This window comes from Mobula hypostoma, chromosome 1 (assembly GCF_963921235.1).
Source record: "Mobula hypostoma chromosome 1, sMobHyp1.1, whole genome shotgun sequence".
In the NCBI taxonomy this organism is placed as follows: domain Eukaryota; kingdom Metazoa; phylum Chordata; class Chondrichthyes; order Myliobatiformes; family Myliobatidae; genus Mobula; species Mobula hypostoma.
In genome coordinates this window covers 32,919,177-32,946,826 of record NC_086097.1, presented here as the reverse complement: position 1 = coordinate 32,946,826, position 27,650 = coordinate 32,919,177, and the positions used below count along the sequence as shown (strand labels likewise).

Here is a 27,650-nt window from a genome sequence, read left to right as displayed (position 1 = left end):
CTAAGCACAGGTTGATACAGTTTAAAGTAGTGCATAGGGCTCATATGTCCAAAGATAAACTATCTCGTTATTACTCTTATATTAATCCAATATGGGACAAATGTCATTCCGAGATAGCTTCTTTAACCCACATGTTTTGGTCATGTCCCTTGTTGGAGAAATATTGGAAAGATATTTTTGGTATTATTTCAACGGTCCTAAACATAGACTTACAACCTTATCCAATTACTGCTATCTTTGGACTACCAATGATAGACTTAAATAATTTAACCTCTTCATCAAGAAGGATAATTGCATTTCTTACTTTAATGGCTAGAAGGTCCATTTTGTTGAATTGGAAAGATTAACCCTCCTAAGGTATTTCATTGGTTTTCACAAACTATGGTGTGTTTGAATTTGGAGAAAATTAGAAGTGCAGTTTATGACCCTTCCATTAAGTTTGAAAAAACTTGGAGGCCATTCATTCAGCATTTTCATTTGATGTAATTTGATCATTTCCAAACTTGTTTTATCTCTCTGTACTGTTGTTGGAGGGGAATGGAGTCGTCGACACTAAGGTTTTCTTCTTTTCCATTTTTAAGTTGTTAGTTTTGCCCAAGTCTTTTAGTTTAGTTGAATAATTTTGTTTTTCTTTGGGGATGGGGTTTGTTTTTTTTTTTGGCTTTGTTTTTTTTTTCTTTTTCATGATTTTTTTTCTTTTTTTTTGATTTGTATTATCCGTTGTCAGTTCTACATGATTGGGAGTTTTGTTAACTTACACTATTTGATTTTATAATTACTTTTCCTAAGTGTAACAATATATCTCCTACTACTTGTATTGTTGCTATGTTTTGTTTCTATACTTCAAAATTAATAAAAAGATTGAAAAAGAAAAGAAAGAGTGCTTACTGTGCCACCCCATAACAACACTTTGGAAAGTCTGATCACCTGGCTGTACTTCTACTCCCTGAATATAGGCAGCAACTGAAGACCACATCATAAGTTGTGAGGACCAAAACGGTATGGACAACGGAGGTGCAGGAGTGCTTACAGGACTGCTTTAAGTCAACGGACTGGACTGAATTCAGGGATTTATATTCGAGTCTGAATGAATACGCCACAGTTATCACTGACTTCATTAAAACCTGTGTGGATAAGTGTGTGCCTTCGAAAACATACCGTATATATCTGAATCAAAATCCATGGAGAACCAGAAGATTCACTGTCTGCTAAAGGCTAGATCTGTGGCATTCAAGTCTGGTGAACCAGGACTATACAAGAAAGTCAAGTATGACTGACAGAGGACCATCTCAAGAGAAAAAAAAAACAGTTCTGATTGAAATCAGAGGTGGAATTGGATACACATCAACTGGGGCAGTGTTTGTAGGCCATTACTTCCGACGAAGTGAAACCTAATGTCATGTCAGGCTGTGATGCTTCACTTCCAGATAAGCTCAAAGCCTTTTATGCCCACTTTGAAAGGAAGAATAAAACTACAGCCGAAGCATCTGGTGACTGTGATCTCTGTCTCGGAGGCCAATGTCAAAACGTCTTTCAAGAGGGTGAACCCTTGCAAGGCAACAGGACGCGATGGTATACTGTACCTGGCAGGGCTCTGAAAACCTGTGCCAACCAACCGGTGTTGATATGTGTGTGTGTGTGTGTGTGTGTGTGTGTGTGTTCAAAGACATTTCAATCTCTCATTTCTACAGTCCGAAGTTCCCACCTGCTTCAAAAGGGCAACAATCATACCAGTACCCAAGAAGAGAAGGATGAAGTGCCTTAACAACTAGCATCCAGTAGCACTCACATCTATGGTGATGAAACAATTTGAGAGTTTGGTTATGCTACAATCAACTCCTGTCTGAGCAAGGACCTGGACCCACTGCAATTTGCTTATCACCACAATCGGTCTACAGCAGATGAGATCACTGGATAATACTAATACTTCAGGCTGCTGTTTATTAACTACAGCTCAGTGTTTAACATAATCATTCCTACAGTTCCTGATCAAAAAGCTCCAAAACCTGGGCATCTGTACCTCCTCTGCAACAGGATCCTTGATTTCCTCACTGTAAGATGACAGTCTGTGCAGATCAGAAATAACATTTGCAACTTGCTAATAATCAACACTGGTGCACCTCAAGAATGTGCGCTTAGCCCACTACTCTACTCTCTCTATACTCATGAGTGTGTGGCTAAGCACAGCTCAAATGCCATCTTCAAATTTTCAGATGACAACTACTGCAAAGAATCGAAATAAGCTGCCAAAAGTTGTAAACTCAGTCAGCTCCATCATGAGCACCAGCCTTCTCAGCATCCAGGACATCCTCAAGGAATGATGCCGTTAAAAAGATAGCATCCATCATTAAGGACCCCCATCACCCAGGACACACCCTCTTCTCCTTTCTACCATCACGGAGAAGATACAGGAGCTAAAAGCACACACTCAACGATTCAGGATTAGCTTCTTCCCCTTTGCCATCAGATTTCTGAATGACATTGAAACCATTAACACCAACTCACTAGTTATTTTTTCTCTTTTTGCACTACTTAACTTTTTAAACACACATACTTACTGTAAGTTACAGTTTTTATTATGTATTGCAATCTACTGATGCCAAATAACAACAAATTTCACGACATATGCCAGTGATATTAAACCTGATTCTGATTCTACTGCCTTGCCTATCAACTTCATAGTACTCCTCAAAAAAAATCCGAGATTGTTAGACACAACCTACAAAACCATGCTGACTATCCCTAATCAGTCTTTGTCTATCCAAATACTCATATATCCAGTCCTTTACAATACCTTTGAATAACTTTCCCACTACTGATCTCAGGCTCACCGGCCTGTCATTTCCTGGTTTATTCTTAGAGCCTTTCTTAAACAAAAGAACAACATTACCTATCCTCCAATCCTCTGGTACCTCACCTGTCGCTAAGGATGATTTAAATATCTTCTCCTCGAAGGTGAGTGGAAGAAGGAGAAGATGGCGGTGCAACGCAGCTTGCAGCAGCCTCTCCGGTGAATGATATCTGTTATTTGTCAAGTAAGATGTCGTGCACAATCATGATTTGATGGAGACAGACGTGAGAGTATGGCGGAACATCTGGTGAAACTTCTGAAATGCCTGTTTCGCCACCACTGCTACTGTGTGATCCAGAATCTCCGGAGGGGAAGGCCCCAAGTCCTCAGCTTTGCTTGTTGCTCGGCAGCCAGGACGGGGTTGAAGCACTCGGCAGAGATGGTGCTTGGTGCTCGGTGTCGGAGGGCTGGTCGGAGGCTCGAAGTTTTCAGACGGACTCAGAGTCTGCTGCGGTCGGGTGCTCCAATGCATCGGCAAGTTTGCGGCGCTTCCGTCTGCGTGAGATGATGGGGCTATCGGGACTTGAAACTTTTTTTGCCGTGCCCATGGTCTGCTCTTTATCAAATTACAGTATTGCTTTGCACTGTTGTAACTATATGTTATAATTATGTGGTTTTGTCAGTTAGTCTTGGTTTGTCCTGTGTTTCTGTGATATCTTTCTGGAGGAATATTGTATCATTTTTTAATGCATGCATTTCTAAATGACAATAAACGAGGACTGAGTGATCTAATCTAAAAAAAAATACTTATCACCACTATGGCCCCTGCAATTTCTGAACTTGCCTCCCACAAGGTCTAAAGGAACACTTCGTCAGGCCTTGGGGATTTGTCCACCCTGATTTGCCTCATCTGTATAATCTGTATAGGGTCCATGACCTCACAGCTGCTTTGCTTCACTTTCATAGACACTGTATCTGTAATCTATTCCTTTTGACCCCATGCATAAATCACCATTCTGACCTCCCAGAGGGCCATTTTTGTCTTTGTAATCATTTTGCTTTTCACATATCTGAGAATCTTTGGATTCTCCTTCACCTTGTCTGCTAAACCAATCCCATGCCTTCTTTTAACCTTCCTGATTTTTTTTCTCAAGCATTCTTTTGCATTTCTTTTTCACCTCAAGTACTCCATTTGTTCTCACTTGTTTATACCTGCAATACACCTCCCTTTTTTTTTCTTAACCACGGCTTCAATATCTCTTGAAAATGAAGTTACCCTAAACCTGTTATGCTTGCCTTATATTCTGACAGGCACGTATAAGCATTACACGCTCAAAATTTCATTTTTGAAGGCCTCACGTTTACTAAGTACACCTTTGCCAGAAAAGAGCCCATCCCAATTCACACTTGCCAGATCCTTTCTGATACCATCAAAATTGGCCTATCTCCAATTGAGAATCTTAGACCAAGGAGCAGACCTATCCTTTTCCATAATTACCTTGAAACTAATTGTATTATGATCACTAAATGCAAAGTGCTCCCCTACACAAACATCTGTCATTTGCCCTGTCTCAGTCCCCAATAGGAGATCTGGTATCACACACTCTCTTGTTGGAACTTCTATGTACTGATGATGGAAAACTTTCCTGAAAACATTTGACAAAACTATCCCATCTAGTCCTTTATTAGTATGGGAGTCCCAGTCAATATGTGGAAAGTTAAAATCATCTACCATTCCTCTGAATCCCACGGACTGTTGGGTGGTCTATAATATAGCTTCATTAATGTGGTCATATTCCTCAGTTCCACCCATGAAGCCCCACTAGACAAGTTCTCCAGTCTGTCCAGACTGAGCACTTCTGTGACATTGTCCCTGTCTAGTAACACCACCATTCTCCCTTTAATCCCTCTCACTCTATTACATATAAAATGACGGGATCTCAGAATATTGAACCGTCAGCCCTGATCCTCCAGCAACCACGTCTCAATAATTGCTACAAAATCATAAATCCAGGTGTTGATCCATGCCCTGAGCTCATCTGCCTTTCCTATAACACTTCTTGTACTGAAGAATGCACAACCATTCTCAACCTTTAGCTTCCTGACTTTTCCTGAGCTCTTAACAACATCTATCTCCACAACCTACTATCTGTTCTGACACTCTGGTTCCCATCGCCCTGCAACTCTAGTTTAAACCCTGCACCCCCACCCCATGTAGTACGAGCAAACTTTCCTGCTAGAATACTAGTCCCCCCTCCAGTATAGGTGTAAACCATCTCTTCTGTATAAGTCCCAGCTTCCCTGGAAGAAAGCCCAATGACCCAAAAATCTGAAGCTCTATCTCCTGCACCATCTCCTTAGCTATGTGTTAAACTTCTTATTTCTGGCCTCACTAGCATGTGGCACAGGTAGCAATCTGGAGAACACAACCCTGGAGGTCCTGCCCTTAAATTTGGCACCTAACTCCCTGAACTCAATTTGCAGAACTTCGTCCCTCTTCCTACCTATGTCATTGGCACCACCCAACAGTCCAAGAGATTAGGGGAACAAATTTGAAGAGATTGCAGACTATTGCAAGAAACACTAGTTGTTATAGTAGGTGATTTTAACTTTCCACATTTTGATTGGGATTCCCATACTATAAAAGGAGTGATAGGATAGAGTTTGTCAAGTGTGTTCAGGAAAGTTTCCTTTATCAGTACGTAGAAGTCCCAACAAGAGAGTGTGGGATACTTGAACTACTATTAGGGAATAAGACAGGTAGGTGACAGAAGTTTGTGTAGAGCAGCAATTTGCATCTAGTGATCAGAATGCCATTAGTTCCAAACTAAATATGCAAAAAGACCTGCGGTTTGAGATTCTAAATTGGTGAAAGGCTAGTTTTCATGGTATCAAAAGGGATCCGGCAAATGTAGATTGGAACAGGCTGTTTTCAGGAAAAGGTATATTTGGTAAAAGGAGGCCTCCAAAAGTGAATTTTTTGAGAGTACAAAGATTTTATGTGCCTGTCAGAATAAACAGTAAAGATAACACATGTAGGGAACCTTGGTTTTCAAGCGATATTGAGGCCCTGGTTAAGAAAAAAGAAAAGAAGTTCTTGGCAGGTATTGGCAGGTAAGAACAAATGAAGTGCTTATGGAGTAGAAGAAATGCAAGAAAACACTCAAAAAGAAATCAGGAGGGCTAAAAGAAGGCATGAAGCTGCTCTCGCAGACAAGGGGAAGGAGAAGGGGTTCTACTGATATGTTAAGAGCAAAAGGATTACACGGGACAAAATTGGAAGATCAGAATGGTCAACCATGTTTGGAGCCAAAAGAGATAGTGGAAATCTTCAATGAATTTTTTGTATCAGTATTTACTCAGGAGATGGACACAAAGTCTATAGAAATAAGGTAAAGTGCATCAACTTCATGGGCCCGACACAGATTACAGAGGAGGAGATGTTTGCTTCCTGAGGCAAATTAGGGTGGATAATTCACAGGAGCCTGACAAGGCGCTCCCTCAGACCCTGCGGGAGGCAAGTGCAGAGATTACAGGGGCCCTATCAGAGATAAGCAAATAATCCTTGGCGACAGCTGAGCTACCAGGGGATTGGAGTGTAGCCAATGTTGTTCCAACGTTAAAGAAAGGCTCTAAAGATAAACAGGAAATTATAAGCCTCTGAGTCCAACATTAGTCGTGGGAAAGTTATTGGAAGGTATTCTAATAGACCAGATACATAAGTATTTGGATAGACACGGACTGATTAAGGGTAGTTAACATGGCTTCTTGTGTGGTCTGTCTTGCCTAACCAAATAGAGTTTGTTGAAAAAGTTACCAGGAAAGTGAATGAAGGCAAGGTAGTGGATGTTGTCTACACGGACTTCAGCAAGGCATTTGACAAGGTCCCACATGGGAGGTTGGTCAAAAATGTTCAGTAGCTCGTCATTCAAGATTATTCAACATTGGATTATACCATGGCTTTGTGGGAGAAACCAGAGAGTGGTAGTAGATGGCTGCATCTCTGACTGAAGGCCTGTGACTAGTGGAATGTCGCAGGGACTGGTGCTGGGTCTGTTGTTGTTTGTCATCTATACCAATGATCTAGATGATAATGTGTTTAACTGGATCAGCAAATTTGCAAATTAGGGTGTAGTGGACAGCGAAGGAGGCTATCATAGCTATCAAGGATCTGGACCAGCTGAAAAAATGGGCTAAAAATGGCAGATGGAATTTAAAGCAGACAAATGCGAGGTGTTGCACTTTGGTAAGACCAACCAGGGTAGGTCTTACAAAGTGAACAGTAGGGCATTGAGGAGGGTGGCAGAACAAAGGGAAAGGGGAATACAGATCAAAAATTTATTGAAAGTGGCGTCACAGGTAGTAAAGAAAGCTTTTGGCACATCGACATTCATAAATCAAAGTACTGAGTATAGGAAATGGGATGTTACAGTGAAGTTGTGAGGCCTAATTTGGAGTATTGCGTGCAGTTCTGGTCACCTACCTACAGAAAAGATATGAAAAAATCTAGTCAGATGGAACAAGGCAGCATACATGAGCTTTAGGAAGCAAGGATCAGAAAGGTTTTTTGAGGAATATAGGGTAGCAAGAAAGGAGCTTAAGAAGGGGCTGAGGAGAGCAAGCACGGGGCATGAGACGGCCTTGGTGAGTAGGGTAAAGGAAAACCCCAAGGCATTCTTCAATTATGTGAAGAACAAAAGGATGACAGGAGTGAAGGTAGGACCGATTAGAGATACAGGTGGGAAGATGTGCCTGGAGGCTGTGGAAGTGAGCGAGATCCTCAATGAATACTTCTCTTCGGTATTCACCAATGAGAGGGAACTTGATGACGGTGAGGACAATATGAGTGAGGTTGATGTTCTGCAGTATGTTGATATTAAGGGAGAGGAGGTGTTGGAGTTGTTAAAATACATTAGGACGGATAAGACCCCGGGGCCTGACGGAATATTCCCCAGGCTGCTCCACGAGGTGAGAGAAGAGATTGCTGAGCCTCTGGCTAGGATCTTTATGTCCTCATTGTCTACGGGAATGGTACCAGAGGATTGAAGGGAGGTGAACGTTGTGCACCTTGATCAAAAAAGATAGTAGGGATAGTCCGGGTAATTATAGACCCGTGAGCCTTACGTCTGTGGTGGGAAAGCTGTTGGAAAAGATTCTCAGAGATAGGATCTCTGGGCATTTAGAGAATCATGGTCTGATCAGGGACAGTCAGCATGGCTTTGTGAAGGGCAGATCGTGTCTAACAAGACTGATGAAGTTCCTTGAGGAGGTGACCAGGCATATAGATGAGGGTAGTGCAATAGATGTGATCTATATGGATTTTAGTAAGGCATTTGACAAGGTTCCACATGGTAGGCCTATTCAGAAAGTCAGAAGGTATGGGATCCAGGGAAGTTTGGCCAGGTGGGTTGCAGGAGTGGGCTGAGAAGTGGCAAATGGAGTTCAACCCGGACAAATGTGAGGTGGTATACTTTGGAAGGACAAACTCCAAGGCAGAGTACAAAGTAAGTGGCAGGATACTTGGTAGTTTGGAGGAGCAGAGGGATCTGGGGGTACATGTCCACAGATCCCTGAAAGTTGCCTCACAGATAGATAGGGTAGTTAAGAAAGCTTATGGGGTGTTAGCTTTCATAAGTCGAGGGACAGAGTTTAAGAGACGCAAGGTAATGATGCAGCTCTCTAAAACTCTGGTTAGGCCACACTTGGAGTACTGTGTCCAGTTCTGGTCACCTCACTCAGGAAGGATGTGGAAGCATTGGAAAGGGTACAGAGGAGATTTACCAGGATGCTGCCTGGTTTAGAGAGTATGCATTATGATCAGAGATTAAGGGAGCTAGGGCTTTACTCTTTGGAGAGAAGGAGGGTGAGAGGAGACATGATAGAGGTATACAAGATATTAAGAGGAATAGATAGAGTGGATAGCCAGTGCCTCTTCCCCGGGGCACCACTGGTCAATACAAAGTGACATGGCTTTAAGGTAAGGGGTGGGAAATTCAAGGGGGATATTAGAGGAAGGTTTTTTACTCAGGGAGTGGTTGGTGCGTGGAATACACTGCCTGAGTCAGTGGTGGAGGCAGATACACCAGTGAAATTTAAGAGGCTACTAGACAGGTATATGGAGGAATTTAAGCTGGGGGGGGCGGTTATATGGGAGGCAGGATTTGAGGGTCGGCACAACACTGGGGGGGCGAAGGGCCTGTACTGTGCTGTACTATTCTATGTTCTATGTTAAAAAGGTTGAAAGAGCACAGATAAAATATCCAAAGATGTTGCTGGGACTGGAGGACTCAAATCATAAGGAAAGATTGAGTAGTTAAGGACTTTATTCCTTAGAACGTAGAAAATTGAGAGGAGATTTGATAGAGGTACACAAAATTATGAGGGGTATAGATATGGAAAATGCAAGCAGGTTTCTTTCCACTGAGATTGGGTGAGAGTACAACCAGAGGTCATGAACTAAGGGTGAAAGGTGAAAAGCTTAAGGGGAACACAAGGGGAAACTTCTTCACTCAGAGGATCCTGAGGGTGCAGAATGAACTACCAGCACAAGTGGTGAAAACAAGTTCGATTTCAATGTTTAGGAGAAGTGTGGATAGATACATGAATGGTAGGGGTATGGAGGGCTATAATCCGTGCAGGTTGATTAGAGTAGGCAGTTTAAATAGTTTGGACAGATTAGATGGGCTGAGGGGCCTGTTTCTGTGCCATACTTTTCTATGACTATATGGATCACCACCTCTGACTGCTCACCCTCCCACTTAAGAATGCTGAGGACTCAATCCGAGATGTCCTGGACCTGTATATTTCAGGAGTTTTCAGATCACGGCAGAAAGGGAGAGCCAAGCTAACACAATGCAGTGTCCTTTCAAAAGCCAAAAGATGGAACAAAACTGCAGGAAACAAGAAGTGTTGGGACTGAATCCACCAGCAAAACAAAGGGAAGAGTGACTGCAAATGCCTTGAATCTGAGAAGTTTGAGAGCAGCAGAATGTTATACAGACATAGAGAAATAAGATCATGAAGGGATTTAACCTGACTTACTCATGCTCCTCCCCGTCGGAGGAAGAAGGAGAATCCTCTGGAACGTGACTTACAGCAGGCATTTCTCCTTAGCTTGGCTCCAGACCAATCAGCAACATACAATGCACAAGCGCAAGTGAAGACGTCACCTTCTTCGCCAGATGAACATGTCCATCCTGCACCACTTCAGACCACTCATCTCCAGGAACTCCATTGGACCATCTTCACTGGAAAAACATTGAATTCAGATGAAGAATGAACACAGGGACAATGGTTTGGTTCTTATCGCACTTGCAGACCCATTCTCTACAAATTCCTCTGGACCAACTGAAGTTCTCTTCACCAGTACTTTACTATCAAATTCTGACTGGCCTCCTGTACATTTTTAAGAATCCAACTTTTGTGGATTTCTTTTTAGATTCGATTGCATATTCTCTTCTGGCCACCCCTTTATAGGAAGGATGTCAAGACTTTGGACGTGGTACAAAAGAGGTTTCTTAAAATGCTGCTGGATTAGAAGGGATAGGCTATAAGGAGAGGTTGAACAAACTTGGGTTGTTTTCTCTGGAGTGGTGACAGCTGAGGAGAGAGAGAGGTTTATAAGATTATGAGTAGACAGTTGGTTACCTTTATCATTGAGGTCAAAATGTCTAATACTAGAGGGCATACATTTATGGTGAGAGGAGAAAGTTCAAAGCAGAAATGCAGGGCAGACTTTGTTTCCTCTGCACGGAGAGTGATGGGTGCCTGGAATCAATGTTCCCTCTAATTTTTAATGACCAGTGCATGCAAAAATCTTGTACTGTACAATTTTTTGCCCAGTGATAACAATATGTGCGCTCTGAATTTTTAAATGGAAGTAAACCTGAAGCTATTTGAAGGGTAATATGCCATTCCACTTTAAATTAACTAGCAGTCCTCATGTGCTTCACGCCCTTGCTTCTTTGGAATTTGACATGGTGAATCAATAATTTCTTCATTAAAAACAGAATAAATAAGCCAGTTCTAAAATCTGCAGACAAATCATCGTAAACTCCACCTTGTCAACACCTTTCGCATCAGAAACAGGAAAAGGAAATGTGATTGTGTACGATCGTGAAATATACTTAACATGCCGACAAGGTAGAGGGTGATAACCTTTTGTGCACAGTTTAAATTCCTTTGTGCGCAAGTGGCAAAAGATGTGTGTGTGCATACATGTGCACACCTTAGAGGAAGCATTGCCTAGAATGTGCTGTCAAGGGTGGGATTGGAGAGAAATTCAATACAGACATCTAAAAGGCTCTTTGTTAGGCACATAAACATGCAGTGAATGGCGGGATATGGACATTGTGTAAGCAGAAGAGATTTGCTTAGTTAGCTATGTAACTACCTTTTAATTAGTTCCGCACATCATGCACCGAAAAGCCTGTTCCTGTAAAGTACTGTTCTGTGTTCGGTAAACAAGATAACTAATCAGTCCCTTAAAGTTGTCATAGCTGGGGTTTAGTTGAGTGGGGGGGGGGGGGGCTAGAGAGGATAAGCTCTCACTATCTCTTAAAAGCTCACAATGGTGTGCGTCTCAAGTACCCTCTGACAAACAAGTCCAGCTCCTGGCCTTCACATGCGGCTAGCATCTAAGCCTGGTGAAACTGTTTCTACTGATAAGAGAAGGAACAAAGATGGGTTACTGGTACCTTAAGTCCAGTTACTTCAGGCAGATGGGGCTCATCAGCTATGGTTGGCAGCCCAACCAGAAGAAGGAAAACTCTGATCTCAAACCTCTGCTACCTTTTGGCTATACCCACTCATGGGAAAAGCTTTGGAAATAAACCCCGAGTAAAATTCAGAGCTTAAGTTCAAAAGTTCAATGCTAACTGGCACCTCCTGTGACACTGTTGGTACCAAACTGTATTGGTCCCTGCCATTCCTTTGGATACATCAGCTGCATGGGCAGCAGCTTACTCTCCATATCATACTGTCCTAGCTTATGTAGTGGCTTGTGTATCGACATAGTAAGCTAGAGTACAACATCGGCAGTCAATCCTGACCAATGGAGGGCCTCAATGATAACTAACAGAGTCATAGAACCTGACAGCACAGACACAGGCCCTTCAGCTCCCTAATCAGTGCTGAATCATTCATCTTCCATCAACTACTTTTCCTTTCAGGGTTCTTCTGAAGATCCTGACCCGGAGTTACATGCTGACTTCTGTGCTTAGCGGGAATGGGACCCGCTCTCGGGGTCTCGCAACTGGCTGCTATTCGACATACCAAGGATGCAGCCCAGAACACTAGCACATCTTCAGTGTTCCGGGATTTTGTGGCTCTGGAGGCGGGTGGACTCGAGGTCAGTGCCTCTGCAGGAATCAGGTGTGTCGTGGGAGTACACGGAAGATTGAAAGCAGCAAGCTGGCTTTGTGCCCAGAGACCCGAGTTCTTTGGGCACAGAGCTTGGAAAAAGTGACGTAACAGACTTTTAACATCATAAATCAGTGAGTTGTTTTGTTATGTCTCCCCTCTCGCTGTGAAACGGGGATACCCCTTTTTCCCTTATTAGGGAGTGAGAGAGCCTGGGGTATGTTGAATTACCGGGTAAACAAGTAGTCTTTGGGGTATTGCATCTGTATTGATGCTTTGCTGCACACTTGAGTGCTTTGTGCGATGTGCTGATGTTTTTTGCTGGTGGAGGAGAAGGGGATCGTCGCTTTGTAGCTGCTTGTGTGTGGGGGAGAGCTGGGGGGGGATTTTGGGGTTCTAACACTTAACTGTCATTCATTCTTTGGAACACTCCTCTGTTTTTGTGGATGGTTGTGAAGAAAAAGAATTACAGGATGTATGTTCTATACATTTCTCTGACATTAAATGTACCTTTGAAACTGATACCCAGACCATAGCACACCATCCCCCTCCCATCCATATACTATCCAAATTTCTCTTAAATGATGAAATGAAACCTGCATCCACCACTTCCGCTTGCAGTTTGTTCCATACCCTCACCACCTTCTGAGTGAAAATGTTCCCCTTAAACATTTCACCTTTCACCCTTAACCCATGACCTCTAATTGTAGTCTCACCCAACCTCAGTGGAAAAACCTGCTTGCATTTACCCTATCTATACCTCTCATAATTATGTATACCTCTATCAAATTTCCCCTCTGTCTTCTATATCCTGGGAAATAAAATCCTAACTTATTCAACCTTTCCCTATCACTCAGGTCCTTAAGTCCTAGCAACATCCTTATAAATTTCCTCAGCGCTCTTTCAATCTTCTACAAAGTTGCACACAATTGGAACCTGTGATTTACAGTACATTTTGATGGTGTGTTTTTGGGCTAATTGAGCAATCCAGCACTTTGCTGTGTCTGAGGAAGTTCAGGGAGTTTGGGAGCAGAGTGTGCAGCCCAGTGACCTGGAAGCCTGGATGTAAGGCGTGAGGCAATGACTGACTCTATTGCTTCTCTCTAATTGTGCAAGGTTAAAGTCACAAAGACGAGAGCAGAGTACAGGTGGGTATTTGATGTTGCCTGCCTATGTTCAACCAGTCTCATCAAGTTCGCCGATGACACAACCGTGGTGAGTCTCATCAGCAAGAATGATGAGTCATCATACAGAGAGGAGGTGCAGCGGCTAATGGACTGGTGCAGAGCTAACAACCTGTCTCTGAATGTGAACAAAACAAAAGAGATGGTTGTTGACTTCAGGAGGACATGGAGCGACCACTATCCGCTGAACATCGATGACTCCTCCGTAGAGATCGTTAACAGCAACGAACTTCTTGGTGTTCACCTGGCGGAGAATCTCACCTGGTCCCTCAACACCAGCTCCATAGCAAAGAAAGCCCAGCTGTATCACGGCCTGGTTCAGAAATTGCACCATCTCAGATCGTAAGACCCTGCAGCGGATAGTGAGGTCAGCTGAGAATATCATCGGGGTCTCTCTTCCCGCTATTACAGACACTTACACCACACGCTGCACCCGCAAAGCTAACAGTATTGTGAAGGACCCCACGCACCCCTCATATAAACTCTTCTCCCTCCTGCCATCTGGAAAAAGGCACCGAAGCATTCGAGCTCTCACGACCAGACTATGTAACAGTTTCTTCCCCCAAGCTATCAGACTCCTCAATACCCAGAGCCTGGCTTGACACCAACTTACTATACCCTCTACTGTGCCTACTGTCTTGTTTATTATTTATTATTATTTATTGTAGTGCCTGCACTGTTTTGTGCACTTTATGCAGTCCTGGATAGGACTGTAGTTTAGTGTAGTTTTTGTGTTTTTTCTTATGTAGTTCAGTATAGTTTTTGTATTGTTTCATGTAGCACCATGGTCCTGGAAAACGTTGTCTCATTTTTACTATGTTCTGTATCAACAGTTATGGTTGAAATGACAATAAAAAGTGACTTGACTTGACTTGACTTGACTTGACTTGACTTGACTCTTGCTGCTCTGACAGAGGAAAGTGCAGGAGTCTTGTGTTCCACGTTGCAAGCATTAATCAGCAAAGCTCGTGGCTGTAGACTTGTTTTGGGGACTTTGAAGTTCATGTTTCATGTATTTCTGGATTCTGGTTACTCTTTTTTGCTGTTTTTGAGTAGTTTGATTGGAGCAATTGGGGTGGACTGGGGCACCTTGGTGAAAACTGGCTCTGTGGTTCAGTGTTTTCTATTCGCTTTATGCCGTTTGTACAATTTGTCCATTTTTTGTGCTTTGGATGTTTGATGTTTTCTTTGAACAGGTTCCATGGTGTTTCTATTTCATGGCTGCCTGTGGGAGGACAAATCTCTGAGTTGTATGCTATATACATACAGTACTTCAAAACTAAATGTACTTCAAATCTTCAATGACATCTTTCCCATAGGTAGGTGACCAAAACTGCACACAATACTCCAAATTAAGCCTCACCAATGTCTTATACAATTTCAACATAACATCCCAACACCTGGATTTAGTACATTGACTAATGAAAGCCAATGGGCCAAAAACTTTCTTCATGACCCTATCTACCTGTGAGGACACTTTCAAGGAACTACGGATCTGTATTTCCAGATCTCCTGTTCTACCACACTCCTCAATGTCCTACCACTCACCGTGTAAGACTTATCTTACTCTTGCAATATCTCACTCTTGTCTGCAATAAATTCCATCTGCCATTTTTCAGCCCATTTTTCTGCTGCACTTTGATAGTCTTCCTCATTTTTCACAACATCCCCAATCTTAGTGTCATCTGCAAATTTACTGATCCAGTTTACCATATTAGTATCCAAATCAATGATACAGATGACAAACAACAATGGACCAAGCACCACTCCCTGCAGCATACCACTAGCCATGGGCCATTAAACTACCTTCAAATAACTTTCCCACAGTACCTGAGTGAACACCTTGTCAGGTCATGGATAGTTATCCACCCTATTTTGTCACAAGACAGTAATCACCTCCTCCTCTGTAATCTGTATAGGGTCCATGACATCCTGCAGCTTTGCCTCAATTCTTTAGACAACGTGTCTGTCCCTGAGTAAGTACAGATGCAAAAAATTCGTTTAAGATATCCCCCATTTCTATCGACTCCGGGCATAGATTACCACTCTGATCTTCCAGAGGAGTAATTTTATCCCTTGCTATCTTTTTGCTCTTAATCTGTATGAGCCATTAGGATTCTCCTTCACTAGAGCAACCTCATGCCTTCTTTTAATTCTCCTGATTTCTTTTTTAAGTATTCTCTTGCATTTCTTATACTTCAAGTACCTCGTTTGTTGCTACCTGCTATGTACCTCCTTCTTTTTCTTAACCAGGGACTCAACATCCCTCGAAAAGCAAGGTTCCATAAGCATGTTGTCCTTGCCTTTTATTCTGACAGGCACATGTAAACTCAGTACTCACTAAATTTCACTTTTGAAGGCCACCCACTTACCAAGTACATCTTTGCTAGAAAGCAGGCTGTTCCAATCCACACTTGCCAGATCCTTTCTGATACCATCAAAATTGGCCTTTCTCCAAATAGGAATCTCAAACCATGGACCAGACCTATCCTTTTCTCTAATTACCTTGAAACTAATGGCATTACGATCACTAAATGCAAAGTGTTCCTCAACAGAAACTTCTGTCACCTGCCCTGCCCCATTCCCTAATATGAGATCTAGTATCACGCTCTCTCAAGTTGCGACTTCTGCATACTGATCAAGGAAATTTTCCTGAATACATTTGACAAACTCTATCCCATCTAGTTCTTCTATAGTATGGGAGTCCCAGTCAATATGTGGAGAATTAAAATCACCTACTATAACAACCTCATGTTTCTTGCAACAGTCTGTAATCTCTCTACAAATTTGTTCCTCTAAATCCCTCAGACCGTGTAAGGTGGTCTATAATAAGCCCCATTAACACGGCCATATCTTTCTTATTCCTTAGTTCTACCCATAAAGCCTCACTAGACAACCTCTTCTATGCAGATCACAATTTAGGTGCAAGGTGGGGAAATTAATAATATTTTGTAGGCCATTATTTGGATAACAATGGCTGACATCAATCTCAAAGAAGCATATGAGCACTCATTGTGCAGTAACAATGCAAGTAGTAGGTGCAGAAGACTATAGAGCCCATTATCTTTGTTCCGTCATTCAATAAAATCATAGCTGATCTTCCTCAACACCAATTTCCTACAATATCTCTGTATTCCTTGCTTCTTCTAAAACCCAGAAATACATCAAGCACCACTTAACACAATCAATTACCAAATTGCTGCACATATCAGAAGGTATTTAATTCAGACAATAAGGCAATGCATTTTGGGTTGTCTAATACAAACATGTGATGTCCAATCCTGAGTAGGACATACATGGTAAACATCAGAAACCTTAGACACAGATCAATTGACTGAAAAATAGAGAAATATGGGCCAAATGCAGGGAAATAAAATTAACATAGGTATCACGATTGTCAGGGATTGAATGGGCAGTGTTGTATAACTCTGACTCTATAACACCAGCATAAGACATTCCAAGGTGATCTACAGGGAAGAAGTTATCTCTCTGACACAGTGGTGTCAAGAAAACAAGCTCTCCCTCAATGGCGCAAAAAAACAAAGGAGCTGGTTCTGGATTACAGGGGAAATGGAGACATGCTAAACCCTATTGACATCAATGGATCTGGGGTTGAGAGGGTAAACAGCATTAAATTCCTCGGCATCCTTATCACCAAGGACCTTATGTGGTCTGTACACACCAGCTGTGTGGTGAAAAAGGCACAACAGCACCTCTTTCACCTTAGACGGTTGAGAAGGTTTGGCATCGGCTTCCAAATCCTAAGAATTTTCTACAGGAGTTCAATTGAGAGCATCCTGACTGGCTGCATCACTGCCTGGTATGGGAACTGTACCTCCCTTAATCGCAGAATTCTGCAGAGTGGTGCAGACAACCCAGCACATCTGTAGTTGTGAACTTCCCATGATTCACAAGATTTACAAAGACAGGTGTGAAAAATGGGCCCAAAGGATCATTGGGCCTGAAATGGGCCCAGTCACAATCTATTCCAGCTGCTACCATCCAGGAAACGGTACCGCAGCATAAAAGCCAGAACCAACAGGCTCCTGGACAGCTTCTTCCACAAGGCCAACAGACTGATTAACTCACGCTGATTTGAGTATACTTCTATGTTACATTGACTGTTCTATTTATCATAAATGATTATAAATTACTATGATTGCACATTGCACATTTAGGCGGAGACATAACGTAAAGATTTTTACTCCTCATGTATGTGAAAGATGTAAAAACTAAAGTCAATTCAATTCTCCTCTCATCAATGCTAAATGGCCTATCCTTTATTTTAAGACTGTAGCCATTGGTTCCTGACTCCGCTGCAAGGGAAACGCCTTCCCTTCATCTATCCTAATAGCCCTCTAACAACTTTGTTTTGTGACATCAGCTCTCTTTTGCTTCTTCTAAATTCTAATGATAGAATGTACATAGATTTAAGGCAGTTGGTTGAAGGAGTAGGAGAGTTTAGAAAGAGGGGGTCTGTATTGTCTGTTTGAAATAGTGATGAAGGCAGAAATCCCCATCACACTTACAAAGAATCTCAGTGCCAAAACCTTCAAGGCTACACACCATGTACTGGGTTGTAGGAATAGCTTTTTTTGGCTGGCATTACTGTGATAAGCTGAAGGTCATCTGTACTGGTCATTTAAAAGTTGCATTAGTAACTGAAGAGAATTCTCCTTTAAGGTATGTTGCTCTCTGTCCATATACAGTGGCATGCAAAAGTTTGGGCACCCCGGTCAAAATTTCTGTTATTGTGAATAGCTAAGCAAGTAAAAGATGAAAGCAACACTTCAGTACCCTGGATGAACTCAGCAGGTCGGGCAGCATCAGTTAGAAACAATGAGTCGACTTTTCGGGTCGGAACCCTTCATTGGGACTGAAGAATGAAAGATGGGGAAGGATTTGAAGAATGCTTGTAGCTTCAGTTGAAAGACAAGTACTTTGAAAGACAAAGGGGTGGGGGAGGGGAAGCATTGCTCCCGGTGCGGCCTCCTCCACTGCGGGTGAAACCTGACGTAGACTGGGGGACCGCTTCATCGAGCACCTCCACTCCGTCCGCCACAACAGACAGGATCTCCCAGTAGCCACCCACTTCAACTCTGCTTCCCATTCCCATTCAGATATGTCCATACATGGCCTCCTGTACTGCCATGATGAAGCTAAACTCAGGTTGGAGGAGCAACACCTCATATACCGTCTAGGTAGTCTCCAGCCCCTTGGTATGAACATAGAATTCTCCAACTTCCGGTAATTCCCTCCCCCTCCCTTCCTCTATCCCTATTTCACTCTGCCCCCTCCCCCAGCTCCCTCATGGTTCTGCCTCCTCCTTCTACTACCCATTGTTTTCAGGGCTATGATGTCAATGCTTCCCATCCCCCACCTCTTTGTCTTTCAAATTACTGGTCTTTCAAATGAAGCTACAAGCATTCTTCAAATCCTTCCCCATCTTTCATTCTTCAGTCCTGACAAAGGGTTCCGGCCCGAAACGTCAACTCATCGTTTCTAACTGATGCTGCCCGACCTGCTGAGTTCATCCAGTGTACTGAAAGTGTTGCTTTGATCACAGCATCTGCAGATTATTTTGTGTTTAAGTAAAAGATGAACTGATTTCCAAAAGGCATAAAGTTAAAGATGACACATTTCTTTAATAATTTAAGCAAGAAAACTTTTTTATTTCCATCTTTTACAGTTACAAAATAACAAAAAAGGAAAATGGCCCGAAGCAAAAGTTTGGGCACCCTGCATGGCAGTACTTAGTAACACCCCCTTCGGCAAGTATCACAGCTTGTAAATGCTTTTTGTAGCCAGCTGAGAGTCTTTCAATTCTTGTTTGTGGGATTTTCACCCATTCTTCCTTGCAAAAGGCTTCTAGTTCTGTGAGATTCTTGGGTCGTCTTGCATGCACTGCTCTTTTGAGGTCTATTCACAGATTCTCGATGATGTTTAGGTCAGGGGACTGTGAAGGCCATGGCAAAACCTTCAGCTTGCGCCCCTTGAGGTAATCCATTGTGGAATTTGAGGTGTGTTTAGGATCATTATCCTGTTGTAGAAGCCATCCTCTTCTCATCTTCGGCTTTTTTTTTTACAGAGGGTGTGATGTTTGCTTCCAGAATTTGCTGGTATTTAATTGAACTCATTCTTCCCTCTACCAGTAAATGTTCCCTGTGCCACTGGTTGCAACACAAGCCCATAGCATGATCAATCCACCCCCGTGCTTAACAGTTGTAGAGGTGTTCTTGTCATGAAATTCTGCACCCTTCTTTCTCCAAACATACCTTTGCTAATTGCAGCCAAAAAGTTCTATTTTAACTTCATCAGTCCACAGGACTTGTTTCCAAAATGTATCAGGCTTCTTTAGATGTTCCTTTGAACCTTTTGAATAGAACTTATTGAACTTTTAGCAGGCGGGGAAAGGTTTTCAAAGATTGACTTGTCACAAGCCTATCTGCAAATGGAGATTGAGGAGACAAGCAGGAAGTTCCTCACAATCAACACTCACAAGGGACTGTTCCAGTATAATCATCTCATCTTTGGTGTCACATCAGCTCCAGCAATTTGGCAAAAAGCAATGGACCAAGTGCTCCAAGATATCCCAGGAACACAATGTTACCTTGGTGACATCATTGTGACTCGCAAAAAAATGAAGAGCATCTCCAGTACCTTGGTAAACTGCTTAAAAGGCTGAGTGAGTATGGTCTGTGCACAAAGAGAGAGAACTGAGATTTTCAAGAATGAAATCTCATATTGTGGACATGTCATTGACAAGCATGGCTTACATAAGTCACAAGAAATAAAAACAAAGCAGTGCTACAGGCACCTGTTACGTACCCCATAACTGGGTTACCAAACCAGCAGAAATGGAACACGTGTTGGAGTCTGTGATTACTAGGAACTAATAAAGTTTTATTAAAGAAATAAGTAATACAGTACACTAATCGCAAGGATATAAATGTAACAGGTTAGCAATGATAGTATACACATATACACAGAAATAGGGTAATAGGAATCAACCAAGCTCTATTGCAGTCTAGGGGTAAAATGATCAGTCTTAAGTGAAGCAGAGTTCAGTTCAGTCTAGTGCAGTTCGAAGTAATCGCTGTTGTTGTACCGCTGGGGGGGGGGAGGAGAGAGAGAGAGGGAGAGAGAGGGAGAGAGAGGGAGAGAGAGGGAGAGAGAGGGAGAGAGAGGGAGAGAGAGGGAGAGAGAGGGAGAGAGAGGGAGAGAGAGGGAGAGAGAGGGAGAGAGATGCAGTTGGCTTCAGGCAAACCTTTTCGATGCCTTCTGATCCAGCTGCGGTGACCAACTGTGACCCCTCCATTCCGGATGCGATCGTTCTTCCATGGTGAACCCGGCACCAGGCAAGGGCGGACACACACCAGGTTCCCACCGATCGTACCTTTACACCCTGTGAGCCTCTGACCGATTCCCACGAACTGGTCCTCCAAACTCCCACCACCTTGTGGGGCACACTGCTCTTTCCAGGGTCTCAAGGCGTATGTCCCATGCCTTAGCAAACCTGCTATTTTTATCCCCCTGCTGGGGTATCACCTGTCCATAAAACTTCAAACAGTTCAGGTTCAAAGCAAATGGCCTGTCGCAGACGCCAACATCGGAATTGTCTTTCTTTCTCGTTAATCTCTCTCTTCTCTCTTATTAGCATTTTGAATGTTTTCCATTGTCTTCCGTTATCTCTCTCATTAGCATCATCCGTCCTGCAGCTCTGCTTGGCGTCAAACATGACACACCCAAACCAGAAAATCAGTCACAGCTCAGGTCATTCTTGGGCCTTGTAAACTTTCAGTTTCTCCTAAACATTGCTACAGCGCTGCATCCATTGAATGCACTGTTACAGACAGGAGCAAAGTGGGAATAGTTAGAAAGATGTGGGAATTCAAGGAAACAAAGAAACTAATAATATCTGATGAACTGCTCACTCATTATGACCCATCCCTGCCCATCAGACTGGCGTGCGATGCATCCCCTTATGGCATTGGAGCCATTTTGTCACACACTATGAAACATGGATCTGAATGCCCGATTACGTTTGCTTCAAGATCTCTGATCAGTGCCGAACGCAACTCGCTCAGGTCGACCGAGAAGCCCTTAATCTAGTATGGGGAATAAAGTAGATCCACCACTACCTCTACGAACAAGATTTTGAACTAGTGACAGATCACCAGCCCCTTGTGTCCATTTTCAATTCCAGAAAGGGAATTCCAGTGATTACTGCTGCCCAGTTACGACATTAGGCACTATCCTCGGAGCCTATTCTTATGACATAGAGTTCAAGGGTACCAGACAACACAACAACGTTGATAGCTTGTCAAATCTTACACTACTGCCAACTGAAGAAAAGAACTTCATACTGACACCCAGCAGAGGTGTTCCACACCGTATTGTTGGACCAGTTGCCAGTAACAAACTCCGAAATACAATGAGAAACAAGTAATGACCTGAGGTTCAAAAGTCTATGAAATCGCCCTGCAAGGATGGCAAGCTCATGGTCACCCTATGTTTCCAGAGTTCTCAGACCAACTGTCAGTATGTCAAAGAACGCTGATGTGTGGATCTCATGTTGTGGTTCCCTCGAAACTGCACACCAGTGTTAGAACATCTGCACGAAGGATACGGTGTAAAAAATCTGCCTATGTATCATGTTTACCTTTCAGCTGTTGCTGCTTTGTTTTTAATCTCACTTTGAATTGGATGGTGTTTCATCACACCTTGGGTAGTTCAATGCTAAGTTTACCTGCCACCATGATCACAAACAAAATCTTGCAGCTGATTAAACTGGACACTTTATTAAGAACAGAAATAAGATGCATGGAAGTATTGCAATCAGAAATTCTAAATGCAAGGGTAATCGATGGTTAAGTACCGTGGCTCCATCATCATCTGGAAGCTGGCCATCATGGGGCCTGGGGATGAGACTGTAAGCCCAAAGCCAACCCGTAACACACTATTCAGTACTGGATCACTATACAAATGTGCAGTGCCCCAGGATTACTTCAACACAAACCAGTCTGCTGCAGTTGCAGCAAGGTCACAGCTGCATCGTTAATGAAATATTATAAGTAAACACCAAATTTTATCCTGCAAAACACATTTATTTACCCATTAGTACAGGCTTTCAATATCCAAAATGACTTCTACATTTGAAAGCCTAGGCACTTGTGAAAACTTAATGATACAACCAATTAGGTTTAAATGGAACATGCAATAAAAACCTCCTGTATTTGGAGAGCCTATTTAACATAGTAATGCAAAACTAATTAGTCCATTTTAAAAATAAAGAGGTTAGAGGTGACTACAATAATTGTCCAAAGAAAACAATCAACATGATAAAATTCTTCAGCATCAGAATAAGGTCCTGAACCACAGCAAGGCTAATCTGGGAAGCATTAGGCAGGATCTTACAGTGGTCAAATGGGTGATAGCAAAGAGGCAACTGGCAAGTGGGAAGCTTTTAAAGATATGATATCAGGAGTCCAGGGACAGCATTTTCCTCTAAGGTGAAGGGCAAGACCGGTAAGTTTAGTGAACCCTGGCTAACAAGAGACATTGTGGCTCGGGTCAGAAAAAAAATGGGAAGCATACATTGCATTTAGGTATTTGGGATCAACTAAATCCCTTGAAGCAATAAGTGCAGGAGTATGCTTTAGAGGGAAATAAAGGGGGCAAAACAAGGGGATGAGCCAGGGTTAGGGAAAATCCAAAGAGATCCTACAGTATATTGAAAGTGTAGCTTGGGAAAGAATAAGTCCCCTTAAGGTTCAACATAGCCATCCATGTGTGGAGTTACAGATGACGGGCAAGAATTTCAATGAATAGTTCTCTTCAGTTTTTCTTATGGAGAAAATAATGGATGCCGAAGAAAAGAGGGAAATGAGTGATAGTGTTTCAGACCACATTTGAAATACTAGGGATGAGGTACTGGTGAACTTATAGCCCATTACAAAGGATAGATCCTCAGGGCCTGATCGACTGCATCCTTGGACCGTGGAAGCCAGGGAAGAATTTGAGAAGGCCTTTGCAGAGTTATTTGCTTCGTTTTTAGCCATAAGGAAAGTACCAGGAAAATAGAACTTTAGTTGTGGCTAATGTTCTACCATTATTAAAGAAGGGGCAGAAAAGATATGCCGGGGAACTATGAGTTAACAAATCTGACATCAGTGGTGGGTAAATTACTGAAGGGGAGTCTAAGGACAGGATCCACACGGAAGGTTAGTTAGGAAGGTTCAATCGTTAGGTATTAATATTGAACGAGTAAAATGGATTCAACAATGGCTGGATGGGAGATGCTAGAGAGTAGTGGTGGATAACTGTTTGCCAGGTTGGAAGCCGGTGACTAGTGGATCTGTACTGGGTCCAATGTTGTTTGCCATATAATGATCTGGATGATGGGGTGGTAAATTGGATTAGTAAGTATGCAGATGATACTAAGATAGGTGGTGTTGTGGATAATGAAGCAGGTTTTCAAAGCTTGCAGAGAGATTTAGGCCAGTTCGAAGAGGGGGCTGAAAGATGGCAGATGGAGTTTAATGCTGATAAGTGTGAGGTGCTACATTTTGGTAGGACTAATCAAAATAGGACATGCATGGAAAATGGTAGGGCATTGAAGAATTCAGTAGAACAGAGTGATCTAGGAATAATGGTGCATAGTTCCCTGAAGGTGGAATCTCATGTAGATAGGGTGGTGAAAAAAGCTTTTGGTATGCTGGCCTTTATAAATCAGAGCATTGAGTATAGGAGTTGGGATGTAATGTTAAAATTGTACAAGGTATTAGTAAGGCCAAATTTGGAGTACTGTGTACAGTCACCGAATTATTGGAAAGATGTCAACAAAATAGAGAGAGTACAGAGAAGATTTACTAGAATGTTATTTGGGTTTCAGCACCTGAGTTACAGAGAAAGGTTGAACAAGTTAGATCTTTATTCTTTGGAACATAGAAGGTTGAGGGGAGACTTGATAGAGGTATTTAAAATTATGAGGGGGATAGATAGCGTTGACGTGGATAGGCTTTTTCCATTGAGAGTAGGGGGGTTTCAAACAAGAGGACATGAGTTGAGAGTTAGGGGGCAAAAGTTTAGGGGTAACACGAGGGGGAACTTCTTTACTCAGAGAGTGGTGGCTGCGTGGAATGAGCTTCCAGTAGAAGTGATAGAGGCAGGAAAGGAATGGAGGGTTATGGGCTGAGTGCAGGTCGGTGGGACTAGGTGAGAGTAAGCGTTTGGCACGGACTAGAAGGGCCAAGATGGCCTGTTTCCGTGCTGTAATTGTTACATGGTTATATGATCTACCAATATTTGGATAAATAAGGTCTAATTAGGGATAGTCAGCACCACTTCGTAGATGGGAACTTGTGTCTGACAAATCTCAGAATTTTTGATTTGAAGAGGTTACCAAAGGCAGGATGTTGACCAAACGGACTTTAACGAGGCCTTTAACAATATACCTCATGACAGGCTAATCCGGAAGGTTAGACCCCAAGGCATGCAAGGAAAAAAAAAGCTAAGCCGATTCATAATTCCACGGTAGCGCAGTGGTTAGCACGAAGCTGTTACAGGCTGAAGCTTTCCGGAATTCGGAGTTCAATTCCAGCGCTGTTCTGTAAGTCCTCCTCATGGAACATGTGTTTTTTCCAGGTGCTCCAGTTTCCTCCCACAATGCAAAGACGTACCAGATAGGCTAATTGGTCATTATAAATTGTCCCATGATTGGGTTACAGTTAATCAGGGTTGCGGGGTCGCTGGGGCGGCATGGCTCAAAAGGCCAGATGGGCCAACTCTATGCAGTATCACTAAATAAATATAAATAAGTAAACAACCAAATGGCTCAAAGGTAGAAAGCAGAGAGTGATGGTTGAAGGTTCTTTCTTAGACTAGTGGTGTGCTGGGACCTTTGTCGTTCGTTATTAATAGAAACAATGTGGATGCAAATGCACAAGACACCATTAGGTAGCATTTTACATTAGTTATGAAAAATCATAGGGAGATCTTGATCAGCTTTGCATGTGGGCTGAGGGTTGGCAAATAGCTTTCAAGTTGGACAAGTACCAAGTGCTGCTATTTTGGAAATCAAACCAAGTTAGTGCTGGGGACTGTTGGAGAACAAAGGGACCATGGAGTACAAGTGCATAGTTCACTGAAAGCAATGTCACAGGTAGATAGGGTGGTAAAGAGGGCAGCTGCATGCTAGCCTTCAGCAGTCAGGGCAATGAGTATGGCGTTTGCATGTTATGCTGCAGTTGTATAAGTGCAGTTGCACTTGGAACATTATGTACAGTTTTAGTCATCCAATTAAACTGGAAAGAATGTAGAGAAGATCTGGGACTCAAAGGTTTCAGTTAGAGGGAGAAGATGAACAGGCTAGAACTTTATTCATTGGAATAAAGGAGACTGAGACGTGATCTTATAGAGGTATATAAAATCATGAGATATAGATAGGGTGAAAGCACACAGTCTTTTTCACAGGGAAGGGGTACTGCAAACTGGAGGTCATCAGTTTAAGGTGAGAGGAAAATAATTAAAAGGGGCCCAAAGGATGACTTTGTCATGCAGAATATGTATGGAATGAGCTGCCAGAAGAAATAATTGAAATAGGTACATTAACAACATTTAAAAGATAATAGAATAAGTTCTTGGATAGGAGGGGTTTAAAGGGAAATGGGCCAAATGTGGGCAAATGTGAGTAGCTTGGTGGTCAACATAGATAAATTGACCAAAACAACACGTTTCCGTGTTGAAATAGTCTCTGACTCTGTCATCTTTCCTCATAACTGAAAAAGCTCTATTTATTTATTTATTCAGAGATACAGCACCTGGCCCAACAACCTGCACTGCCTAATTTAACCTTAGTCTCTTCACGGGACAGTTTACAATGGCCAATTAACCTACTAACTGGTACATTTTTGGAATGTGGGAGGAAACTGGTCCACCCAGAGGAAACCCACATGCACATGGGAAGACTACAAACTTCCTTACACAGGACACCGGAATTGAACTACAAACTCCACATCCCAAGCTGTAATAGCATCATGCTAACCACTACACTATAATGGCGCCCCTTAACACTAACATGGTGCTGCAAGGCAACATCCTAGGGAATCTCCCATGCAGCCTCTTCAGCACTGCAGCATTTTACTTTCAGTAAGCTGATCAGAACTACATACAATATTCAAGCTGAAACCCAAACAATGGTTTACGAAGGTGGAGCATAACCAGCCTGCACTTGTTTACAGTACCCTGACGGTTGAAAGCGAGTATCCCAAGTGCTGTCTTGCCCTATCTACCTGCACTAGCACCTTCAAGGATCTTTAGACTTGTACAAAGTCCCTAGTTCCTCAGTACCCCTTAGGACCCTGCCAATCATATTTTGCCCTAGACTCATTTGTACCCCCAAAATGCACACCTCACCTCATCAGGCTTAAGTTCCATCTACCATTTCACCAACATCACCTTGTAACCCACGGCTACCCTCCACCCTGTTAATAACTCGAGTCTTCATGTTATCTGGGAATATATTGCTCATGCCTCCTGCATCCACCTTTAAAAACATCACTCTCAAATTCCTGTTGCCAAGCCAATAGGATCCAATTTCCAACTTGCTTTGAATCCCATGTGCCCTAACCTTGGGACCAACTTCCCACATGAGACATTGTCAAAAGCCTGAAAGAAGTCCATGTAAGCCACATCGACAGCATGATCCTCATCAATACTTTAGAAGAGTTTAAAAAGAAGACAGATTTAAACAGCGGGTGCAGGAGTAGAGGGAGACAGAGTAGGAAGGCTTTGGCTCAACGAGGCTTTGGCGATAACAGGTCGAGGCGAGGTAGGTTATCTGTGTAGAATACAGACAGAAAGTATGTGTGTGAGACTGGTTTTCTGTGCTCAGTGTCGGATGTGGGAGGTCCAGGAGACTCCCAGCCTCACAGACGGCCACATCTGCACCAGGTGCATTGAGCTGCTGTTAGGGAACTGGAGATGCAGCTCGATGACCTTCGTCTGGTCAGGGAGAGTGAGGAGGTGATAGAGAGCAGCTATAGGCAGGTAGTCACACCGGGGCCTGGGGAGACAGAAAAGTGGGTAACAGTCAGGAGAGGGAAGGGCAGGAGTCAGAGGCTGGAGAGCATCCCTGTGACTGTCCCCCTTAACAATAAGTACTTCTGCTTGAGTACTGTTGGGGTAGACGGCCTACCTGGGGGAACAACAGTGGTCCCACCTCTGGCAGAGTCTGGCCCTGTGGCTCAGAAGGGTAGGGAAAGGAAAAGGATGGCAGCAGTGATAGGGGACTCTACATTTAGAGGGTCAGACAG

The 27,650-nt window shown here is 42.9% G+C and overlaps 1 protein-coding gene across 9 annotated transcripts in view; it reads right to left on the bottom strand.

Annotated features, from left to right (window-relative positions):
• ttll5 (tubulin tyrosine ligase-like family, member 5) overlaps positions 1–27,650 on the bottom strand; it is a 508,510-nt gene that overhangs the window by 457,487 nt on the left and 23,373 nt on the right. For 8 of the 9 annotated variants that reach the window (XM_063045983.1, XM_063045976.1, XM_063045953.1 and 5 more), the window contains exon 2: positions 9,833–10,038. In XM_063045983.1, the coding sequence (XP_062902053.1) occupies positions 9,833–9,894 (62 nt within the window). In that variant the 5' untranslated portion in view covers positions 9,895–10,038. The remainder of the gene's footprint in view (positions 1–9,832; positions 10,039–27,650) is intronic. The other variant, XM_063045964.1, reaches the window with a different exon arrangement.